The sequence below is a fragment of the Rhea americana genome, unplaced genomic scaffold (genome assembly GCF_003343005.1).
Source record: "Rhea americana isolate MKP2758 unplaced genomic scaffold, rheAme1 scaffold_167, whole genome shotgun sequence".
Lineage (NCBI taxonomy): Eukaryota > Metazoa > Chordata > Aves > Rheiformes > Rheidae > Rhea > Rhea americana.
In genome coordinates this window covers 1,390,437-1,401,498 of record NW_028185783.1, presented here as the reverse complement: position 1 = coordinate 1,401,498, position 11,062 = coordinate 1,390,437, and the positions used below count along the sequence as shown (strand labels likewise).

The following is an 11,062-nucleotide window of genomic DNA, read 5'->3' as shown; positions in this document are numbered from 1 at the left end:
ACGAAAAAAAAAAAAAAAAAAGTCTGTGCTTTGCTGTCCCATTTCTGTGCGTTTTATTAGCTTGTGTGASAGCTCCTGACCTACTGGCTGCTGTGAGCTCCGGAGCAAGAAATCACAGGGCACTGCGTTGTTTCGATGTTTTCACGGGGCGTCTGACGTGGCTGGCCTGCCCGTCCTTGCTCATCAGGAGAAGAATAAGTAGATAAAACCATTACCAAGATCTTCTGAGACTTGCTTTAGCCGAGATCTATGTGGAAGAGGGAGTGCAAAATAGGAAGCGCGCTCTTGGTGGCTCACTCGCTCTCCGCTGCCTTTGCCTCCCGCTAGAAGCCCACCGGGGAGTCCTTCATGCTACGCTGTGAGCTCTCCTGACGCAGAGAGATATATCCAGTTGCAGGAAGCTGGAAGCAGTAGTCCTCTGATGTGAGCAGCATGAATTGCCTGTTCTCCAGGGTGCTCTAAAGATAGTTGCTGTTGCTTGGACTGAAGGACCACCAGTGGCCAACTGGTGCCCATTCCACAAATGGAAGAGGAACCTGTAAGATACATTCCTTATGAAAAAAAAGAAATATAAATTAATATATACAAGCTTTTCTAACAGATCAAAATTAGGGTGACAAGGATTTTAATGCTGTTTTATTTACTCTTCARTTTCAGTTAAATATGTTAATTTCTGTTGCTGAATTTTACTTATTTGTCTGTAGGAAGAGGGGAATTAGTGTTTAATATGAAGTGAATCCTCTGTTTTGTGTAAAAGTTATTTGTGAAAACATTTCAGGATGAGCCACAAGATGCACTTTCCACTTGTGCAGCGGGACAGCAGACAGCTGAATACTCAGATGACTTTGAGAGCGRTGAAGATGCTGTGTTAAATAGTAAGACAAATAGAATTAAGTATTTTTCCTGTGTTCTTCCCTTTGTTAACTCATTAGTGGTTTACAAAGGATTTTTGTGAATTAGTATGATTTAACATTTCAAGACTTCATATTTTAACAATTCCTAAATCACTTGTTCAGTCCTGTCCTTCAAAGTTAGGAGCTGAATTCTCCATGGCATCAGTGGCAGTGCCCACCCAGTAGACCAGACACTGTCTGTGCTGCACCCTACAGTTGCGATCTACAGTTTTATTCCTAAGCCATATGTTAACTCTGCACCTGGATGAAACAGGAATGTGCAGTACTGTAGATGAAAGTAGTTCATGTGGGCAGAAAGACATAGTGTTGTTTAATTATTTCCCAGGTCTGAACAATCAAGAGAATTAGGGCAAGACAAGCTGCACAGCAGGCCTACCTGGCAGTGTGGACAAAACCATTAGGAACATGTTTGAGCTGGCAGTTTTTCTTGGGTAATGGTGTATTTAATATTTGGTGATATTTACATTTGTTCTAATAAGATCAGTTGAGTGGCTTGCCTTCTTGGTATGGTCTTGCATACTAAGGGAAATACGAATCTTAAATATCATAATGTATTTTYAAAAGGACTTCCTGTGTGTAATACTTGCTTTTTATTCACAATACCTGAAACATCCTTTACAAGTTGGTGAGATGTTTTAATTTCGCCCTGCACACAAGCTTCACAAGAGGGCTCTTCTGGCATGTAATAGGTTACTTAAACTAATGTGACATTCTTTTGTCATCTCCCTTGAACATCATTTAAACACCGAAACAAAGTCAATTATTAACAATATCCTACAGGAGGATAAAAAGGGTTTTTTAAACATATATGAACCATAGCATTGGGGCAGAGAGTCTATCCAGTCTGAGCTAGGCCTCTATCCAGGTAATTTTAGATGAGACAGAAGAGAACAAAATATAAGAGGTTATTATTAGTAAGGATTCTTAACTTGTTTCTGCYTCTTATGGTACTGGAGATAAAGCTTTTTAGAAGAGATTTAAATTGTGTGACAAATGAGCATTAACTAGTGAAGATTTGAAGTCTTTCCTATGCATTGGGTCCAGGAAAACAGATGACAGGAAAGGAAGCAGAGTCAGTATCTAGTTTAGTGGCCTTGAGGGGATAGGAGGTGCAGAAAAAAAATGGTCAGAGATTTAAGTCAGGAGAGTGTTATAAGACAAATGCATTTGAAATATAGGAAACAGTTTCTATGTCTTTTTTTTTTTCCTATTCATCTCAAACAAAAGTTGGTAATGAACTATTTTCAGGTACTGTGGAAGAACTTCCTGGAAGTAATTCAGATATTGAAAACACTAAGAAAATGGTTACTTTTGAGAGTTCTCTCTCAGCTGAAGATTCTTCACAAAAAGTAGCTCTGTTGGAAAATGAAGCTGCTGATGACTTGACTCTACCATTTCATGAWGAGAAGTTTCAGCAAACAATCATGTTGGAAAGTGAAAACATATGGAATGGCAAAAAAGATAGTGAAGAGGAATGTCTGGAAAATCAAAACCAGGGTGATGACAGAAAAAATAATGAGGAGCGTTCAACGGCGAAAGTACCACCACATGATAATAGTGAGAGTGACCACTGTAAAGATCTGTGTATGCCTGAACTACAGAAGGGAAGAGAAGCGATTACACTGAATCAAGAGGAAAACAAACCAATACCAAAGCAAAGAGTGCGCAAAATAAGAAATGCATCCCCATCAGGTGAAAAGAAAGCATTTAAGTATTGTTGCTGCTATTTGCTTAGGCATATTACAATATTTTAAAAGTGATGTTATAGTTATTTGTGTTATATATATATATTTTATTTTTTGCTAATTTCAGCTGCTTTGGCTTCAGAGAGTATACTCTAGTATTCTTCTAAAAATTCATCGTCTAGTAATCTCTAACTGCCCAAGAGGGAAACTGAGCAGATACAKGTCAACTAGCAAGAGGTTCCTTTCTGCCTTTTCCTTTCAGAAGATTAAGCAATAGCTGTTTGGGTACTTGAACTCCATGTCTATGGAAGTCCATCCCTGTGTAAGGTGTGGGAGGGCTCCTCTGGATGTGCATGGCACAGAGACCCATGTTCACACAGTGTCCACAGCCTTTAGTGGAATGGTCCTTAAACAGGCATCCCTTTTCTGTGAGCAGTAAGGTTGGGCCACCATGTTGGCAATACAGTGTTGAAGCTGTGTAATACAGTRTCAGAAAATGAGCTGTAAACAGAACATTTAGGAATGGGATGAATATTCAAAAGATTAGTCGCATAAAAAAGAACTTTAATGTTTCATTATAAGACTATCCAATGTCTTTTTTTTTCAATATGGAAAGCAAAACTAGGAGTTTTGCTAATGAACTATATGTATTTTTACAAATCTAAAGTGTCATAGAACTTCATACCTTTTATCTAATTCCTAAAATGGGGAGAATTTGTCTTGTGCTCCATTTTCATGGGTCTTTTGTTTTACATTAAGAGAAATTTATGGTTGGTCACTAGCAGTGATAGAAGATTACAACTTTGAAATTGGTAGTGCATGGTAAGTGGTATTGACTAGGTTTAGTTTTTCTCCCCGCATGATGGCACCAAAGTGCTAGATATTTGCATGTGCAGTAAAGCTCTGTGAACACCTTTCTTTTATGGCCAGTAGGCCTGTGTAGCTTTAGCCTGGCAGAAAAAAAGCTTAAGTACTCTATTTTTATTTTTTTTCCTGTGAATTTCAGAAGTACAATGATACTAGCATATTGCCTTAAGTCTCCAACCTTGTAACTTTTCTTATAGTAGATAATTTGATCCCTGTCCGACTGAGGAGGCCACTTACCAGAGCTTAATGAACTTGGCCTGCTTGTTTGATGTTCTTGTAACTTACTGCATAGGAAATGTATCAGTGCACCTGTGAGGAATATTGTTGTGGACTCTTAACTCTACTGTAAACTTCCCAGAAGTTATATAATTAGACTTTACATAGCTGAGTATGCTTGCTGGACACTCTGATAAGACTTTAARTTGKCACAGTGATTCTCTGTTTCCTGCAATAGGTTTGTATGAGCTAGGACTTAATAAAAAGTAGTTCTGTGGCAATGTGTAGACTTAGATGCAGATTCTACATGGTCAGTACATGTTTAAAAAAGGCAGGCAGAAAGCTGTACAAAGGCTTGATCTTTTGGTGGCAGGGTAGAGAGAAGCAAATATGAGAGGTATGGTTGTTAYACAGGAGGAGGCCAAGGTCCAACCTGTCCTGCTCACAGAGTCCTGTGTCCTGTGAGAAACTGTTCTGTGGTAGTTGTGCTGCTCAGAGTGACTGAATTATAGAAGGAATGGAGACATCAGYGAGGAAGCTAGATATAAACTGAGAGCCTGCCTCTTAGACTGTGTTTTGCATGATATCTGTTTCTACACAAGGTTATTCTGCTCTGCAYGGTGCATGGAGAAGCAGTACTGTAGTAGATAAAGAAAGTAAAGCAGGGAATGACAAAAAGGTGTTCTTATAATAGTGCTATTTGTAAAATAAACTTTCTCTTCTGTATTTATAAGAACTCTGTAACTGATAAGTACAGATAAGTTACTAGAATGTAGTATCTATATATGCACAGGATAAGGATAAATGAAAAAATAAGCTYAAGTCTATCTAGAGATTATTTTAGAAGCTTGAAAACTTTGATTAAATTAACTGAAAATATTTGAATCTAGCTTGACAATCTAGTGTCCCAGACTCAAATTTCTTTAATTAGATATAATCAAAACTATAATATTCATTTTCAGCAGAGAGTATCAGCATTCCTTCATTAGATGACTGTTACAAACCATCACCTCAACCAAGAAGTCTGCTGAGAAAAAGTGATCCTGTRGAAGACAATGATCTTAATATGTCAGAAGAAAAAATAACTTCTAGAAATGAATTGTCTTCATTTTCAGCACCATCATCCCTARCTAGTCTGAATGCAACATCTGAGAAAAAAAAGTTTACTGAAAGCCTTGATCCTGAAGTAAGAGCAAGAATGGAGAGTATGTATGTATATTTCTACCATCTACATTAGAAACTTTTGAGACTATCTTTTATTTAGTTAATAACATTTTCTGTAAGAAAAATGTGAGTAGGAGCAAATGTCTTTCCCAATGCCATTCTTACGGTGAGGAACAAATTAGAGAATGTCATTCTTTTTCCTACTAACTTAAAATAAGATTTCATCTTAGTGATGCTCTTCACCCTTTTACAAGTATGCTTATTTTGTTTTGTTTTTTTTCCTCTGAATATAAAACAGTATTACTACTTCTCAGTTCTAAACAAATACTTTTATCAGTGTATTTTAAAGTCAARTTAAATAATTATGATTTGTTACAAATCATTCACTTGTTTGTCACTTTCTGGTCTAAGGGTCAAAGACTAGAAGGTACTTCACCACCACTTTCCATTCATTTTTACTTCCCATAATAAAAGATATGGAGACTCCAATTTATTGATGCGTGGAGATGCATCACTTCTAAAAGGTATAACTTAGATGTGTACAACCAGAAAAATAATGTTAGTATTTTATACCTAAGTATCATTTAAAGGTCTATAATTCTTCTTGAAATCAGTGGTGTTCTTAATTTCCTTTCTATAGTATTTCAATATCCTTTCTTGCCTGTGTCRTCTTCTACATTTCTGAGATGGGCCTTGCCATTTTCTTGCAGTTATTTCTAAGTACAGTATAATCCCAGGTATTTAGAAGTTGGGATCTAGAAGCTTGCCAGGAATGAAGAGAAAGAGATCAAGAAGAGAGTTTGTACTTTATCAAGTATATGCATCATTGCCTAAGTATCTTTTAGACTTAAAATCAGTCATTTAAATTTCCTCTTCTTTTGCAGTCAGCATGACTTGGACAACTCTTTCTGTTCCTCCTGCATCTTTTCCAGATGCAAAGTTTCGTACAAACTGTGCAGACTAACATTCTTTTATTTTTCTGGATTTGTGAATCCTTAACAATTTTTTTTTTAGATGATGTGCAGACTTGTAAATCTCTGGAGTTCTGACAATGTCCACTGAACGTGCCTTTCTTAGTCCTCCTTTTTGAGATGTTAAAAATAATCCATGGACCACAGAATGAAAACTGTTGCAATAGACTGTTAGACAGCTTTTCTGTTTGCTAAGGGAATCATGCTATAGGTACTTAGCAGCACGTTAGATTGGAACAGGTATGTATTTTATACTGTCAGATTCAGGGAGAAAAGTGCTGTTGGAATGACCTGTGTAATGTCTCTAAAATRCAGCCTGATTAGATACGAAATAGGACTTGGCCTGAGGTACTGTAGAAAGGTGAACAAAAATTGAAAAATCAGGCAGGGTATACCAAGTATTGAGTAGCAAGTACACTTTGATCTGTGTTTAATTTCAGTTCTTTTTTCTGTTTTGCTGATCCTTTGAAATAGACAATGCCTTTGGTATTGCCTGATGCTTTTGAGCATTGCTACTGATGCAACACTTAAGGAGAGATTTGGGGGCATASGGAAAAGGATGTGAGCTGTAGTGTACAGGAATGGGTAGATTCTCCATATGCAAGGATAGCATAGGRGAAAGAGAATGATAAAGGACATGGTTTCAGGGCAAAGGAGAATATGAAACAAGGACATGGAGTCTGCCAGAGAAGTGCCAGAGAAGAGAATGGAAAAGAAGAGTAGGTGTTTAAATTTGATGCTGAAGTGTACAGGTGAAAAGATTCCCATCAGACTGATCTAAACTGATCAAAATTGTATAGTTCGAACTGGCAAAGAAGGAACTACAATACTTACATGTTTTATGTGGCACTTTTCAGCAAGCCATGGGGAGATTAATACTTAGTATGTGTTTTGCAAACAGAGCTTAATTGACTTGCAGATGAAATTCCTTGAAGTTCATACTACAAATCACTAATAGTCAGCAGTAAATCAGCTGTTGCTAGTATCCTGTGCACTAAGTGTTGCCACTCAATTACAGTTGTACTGTTTCTAATACCTAGAACTTAGACACAGTTGCACAATCTAATAGGTGTAGAGTAAAATAATRAAAGTTTACATATCAACAGAATTTAGAAAATGATTCACAAATTCAGGATTCTGTCACCCTGAATTTATCTCTATCACTGTCAATCTATGTTAAATTTTTGACATTATTAGCAATTGTCACAAAAAAAAGTCAGTTGGAATTTATCATAGCCTTTTGTGGTTTGTGTGTAAACTGTTCTGCAAGTTTAGATCTCTGTATTAATGACAGTTCCAATCTGATAAAAAGAGGTTTTAAAGTACTATTAATAAAGTGGTTTGTAACTGACCACTTTAAGCATATATTTAAATTAAGGTAAGGTTTTGTTTTGTTTAAATCTCCACCCCAGCATCTTTCCATTATTTCCTCTTGTGTCCAACATCCCCAAAAAACATCACACCAGAAAAATAGTTTTTCACCTGAATTATCATACTGCAAATACATTTGAATCAGAAATATGGTCAGGTAATGAGGAATTTGTTCCTCATTCATCCAGATTTTCATAATAATTCACTAGATGTCAGAATAGTTCTTGCTATGACTGGAATGGTTTTTTGCTCTAGCTCTTTGCACTAGAACTGTGTTTGAGTGGTGAGGCAGCCAGCAAGTTTTGTCTTTGTCATGGCCTTAGATTCTATAACCTGTTTGCCACTCCTGTGTTATACTTAAATATATCACAAGGGAATACTCACAAGGGAATACTCCTGTCATTAGTCCACATACTTCTTTAGAAGAAAATATACAGAAAATGCATTATCATGTATCGGGTTTAGTTTCATAACAGATTTTTTGTACTACAAACATAATAATACTAAGAAACTATGAAGTTCTCATTTGTATATTRCCTAAGTGATTGTGTCTTCTTAATCTGTTTTTCTTCTGTTAGATCAAGATCAGAGAGACAATATCAGCATCAGTGATTTGAAACTGGAGGATAATACTGGAAAATCCCCTTCTGTGATAGAAAAAATGATGACCACAGGGTACGAGAAAACAAGAAAATTAGAGAAGTCAACAGATGACARTTCAGAAAGAAAGGTGCAAATCGTGGAAGGGCAAATAGTAACTGATACGATACRGGATGTGTCAATGGATGATAAATCTGAACATGTGGAGGTAAAGAACATTTCAGAGGACTCTGACAAGGTATCTTTCATATGCATTTTTACCATTGCTTAGAACAATGTCCTGGAAGTGTGGTAAAGTTTTGTAAAGAAATTTACTGTTGGTACTTTACATGTACAGAATTCTGGTACATGCACACAAGACCATTTCCAGCTTCTGGAGCTGATGCTCTTAAAAATTATCAATAGTTTTAAGGAAAACATAGGGAATACTTATTAACATATACACAATACCTATATTTAAAACAGCTCAAGGTATTGAAATTTGTGTTCTCTATTCTTAATGAATATCGTTATCCAATGGAAAATGTCAAATCTCTATTTTAAGGTTGGCTGAATTGAAATGAGCAGTGTGTATTACTAGTGGGTGGAATCCATGGTGCAGCTTGAGTGATGCATATGAGTGATGCATATGATGCAATGCACTTCATGCTTTATTGTAAGAAAGAAAATATGTAGATAYATATATATRTAACTGCTRAAGCTAAACATTAAAATAAAAGAATGCTCTTATGCTAAAAGGAGAACTACTGGCTACTTGGGTTCTTTTTATTCCTTTGTATWTCTAGACTATAGATGGTATTTCTAGGTAATACAAAGAAAGGTTTCTAAGTGCCATTCTAARAAGATACACATATTCTGAAAGTTGTTTACTTCCTTACTGCGCACTGTACCCTTTCTATATTAGATTGACTTTCTTGCATATGYATTTAGCATCCTTGTTAGCTTGTAAATTCTTTGTATTCCTGATMTATTTCTGTTACTTGAGGCTCCTTATATTTTCTTCTCTTTTCGTATTTCTTAGAAACAAAGTGAAACTAAGGAGACTGTTCCACAAAAAATGAAAGCATCTTCATCTGACAGGTAAGAGGAAAGATGCTATGTAACAGTCCACAGTTCCAAAACATAAAATACATGTAAGTATCCTCAGAATGCTGTTTTTCTCTCATTTTTTGTCTTTTTTTTTTTTTCATTGTTGACAACCTCTTGACTGCATGTGGAAAACACCCTAGTAAATGTGGCATGTTACGATAATCCCTGCTCATTATCTCTGTTAGATGAGACACCAAGCCTTTTACCAAAGTCTATGATGAGCATTTGCTAGTGGATCCACCAGTGAATGCAGTCCTTGGTACCTTTAGAGGTTTTAAGCTGATTTGTATATGAAAGCATAAGGAACTTGTAAACTTTCTTGGGCTGAATATGTTGCGCAGTGGCTTGTTTTGCCAGTGATAAGCTCCTGAGAAGAAAACAGGCTTTTTTTCTCCTCTTTTTCAAGCATGTGAAAGCAGAATTACAGTAACTTCTGGCATGCAGTGAATAAAAAAAGGACCGCTACTTGGTATCAACTTCAATAAATGGAAAGATCGTTTTACTGTGTTTGTATCTTGGTATCTTTATAGGTCTCTGTCATCTTCCCACRTAAAGAAAAATGTGAAAGCTGTTCCTTCATCTACAGCTGTTTCACCCCAACACTTGGGAACATTAAAGGAAGATAAGCGCTTGCAGAAGCACAGTGCAGAARTTGGCAAAGCAGACAGTTTACGAGCCGCTGTTTACCAGGTAAACCTTAACAAAACCAAACTATGCCTGGAAAAGTCCTCTCAGAGGAGTGAACACCCTTTACTTCTTTGAAGCCGGAATCTCTGATTATATTACTTGCATATACTTAAAGAGTATGAATCCTTTTATTTGACCATGCCTTTTCATCAAATTATGAACTGAAGAGTTACATGACAGGGACATACTGTGGCCCATAATTCATAGCGGTGTCAAACTGTKTTCAGATATGTAAGGTAGTTTTCTTTGTTTCTGTTTTTTCATAAGAAGTGTGTAGTTTGAAGTTWCTTTTCCTGGTATGTTCTCTTCAAATGACATTTATGAAAAGTGAGAACAAGTTTAGTATTCTCTCCAAAAGAATAATCTGTGTGGATTTTGCATACAGTTTTGTTGCAGTTAATACCTGGGTTCCAACAAATTTTTATCACTAATTAATTAAATTTTTTTCCCACCCAGATTTAATTAACAAAMAGGGCTCATATTGGTATGTGTTTGTGATACTGTTATAATTCTAAAACAAAATATAGAACCCTATACACCATGTCTATTTTGTCTTAAATTAAGCCTGTTTTATCATTAAAATTTATGGAAACACTTTAGCTGTAAGCAGCTTTTGAAACAGATAAGCAAACCTTGAAAATTTGACCCTGATTCTGCCAATGGCTTGCAACACTCYATGGGTGCTTGTAGTCTCATTCTTCCTAGTTGGATTTTATTCTGTTTAATTTTAGTTATTAGCAGGAGACAGGAATCTAAACAATATTCCTATATCTCAGATTAGCAAGAGTTGTTATTCCATTCTTCTTTTTCATCTTTTGTATTTATGCTTATGTCGTGTGTGTGTGTGTGTTTTAAGATTAAAACTTATGACTTTTTTGATTAAAATGTTTGTGTGCTGAAGATCCTCAGAATAATGTTATTGGAATCAAAACTTATTTTTTCATATGGGGTAATTATTTAAGTAGCACATGGAAAAAGTAGGAGTATTTTTGGTGGTTATTATATTGGTACTATTTTAATAATATTAAGTTGTTTTGATGGAACTTTATAGTTTAAAAAGACTTTTGAAGTATAGAAGTGTTTTAATGATTCTTCCAGGATTGGCTGGAAAAAAAAAGAGTCTTTCTACTGGAATTAAAGAGAATTAAAAAGAAACAAGCTGAAAATCTCAGGAACAATATTGAAAAGGTTTGTTTACGTTCCTGTTTTGAGAGAAGCAGACTGTAATTCTTCGAAATAATGTCATCAAAATATTTGTTGTTGCATATTAGGAAAAAGTCTTTCTTTTCTTGATTGAGGGTGTGCACTGCTTTTTGCCTGTTTATGTCAGCTTGTCCCACTTCAAGATTTATGTTTTTTTCTAAATAGCATAATGTGAGCTGAAATAGTATGTGGTACGTCCTAATTCTTACAGTTGCAAGGGGTTTATGTGTACAGAAACCTTAGCCATTTGTCATGTTATAAGTGTGCTTCTTGGATTGAATTTTCAAGTTTGTTC

At 35.8% G+C, this 11,062-nt stretch overlaps 1 protein-coding gene and 1 long non-coding RNA gene across 5 annotated transcripts in view; one reads left to right on the top strand and one right to left on the bottom strand.

Annotated features, from left to right (window-relative positions):
- Positions 1–532, bottom strand: part of LOC146598273 (uncharacterized) — a 2,415-nt gene extending 1,883 nt beyond the window's left edge. Inside the window, exon 1 of the long non-coding RNA XR_014895295.1 lies at positions 81–532. This is a non-coding gene — a long non-coding RNA (uncharacterized LOC146598273). The remainder of the gene's footprint in view (positions 1–80) is intronic.
- Positions 47–11,062, top strand: part of MAP9 (microtubule associated protein 9) — a 20,430-nt gene continuing 9,414 nt past the window's right edge. Inside the window, exons 1-8 of one of the 4 annotated variants that reach the window (XM_085300655.1) lie at positions 47–538; positions 779–875; positions 2,163–2,606; positions 4,648–4,887; positions 7,767–8,026; positions 8,810–8,868; positions 9,408–9,567; positions 10,663–10,752. In XM_085300655.1, the coding sequence (XP_085156781.1) occupies positions 524–538; positions 779–875; positions 2,163–2,606; positions 4,648–4,887; positions 7,767–8,026; positions 8,810–8,868; positions 9,408–9,567; positions 10,663–10,752 (1,365 nt within the window). In that variant the 5' untranslated portion in view covers positions 47–523. Of the gene's footprint in view, positions 539–778; positions 876–2,162; positions 2,607–4,644; positions 4,888–7,766; positions 8,027–8,809; positions 8,869–9,407; positions 9,568–10,662; positions 10,753–11,062 lie in introns of all 4 variants that reach the window. The other 3 variants (XM_085300656.1, XM_085300654.1, XM_085300657.1) reach the window with 3 other exon arrangements.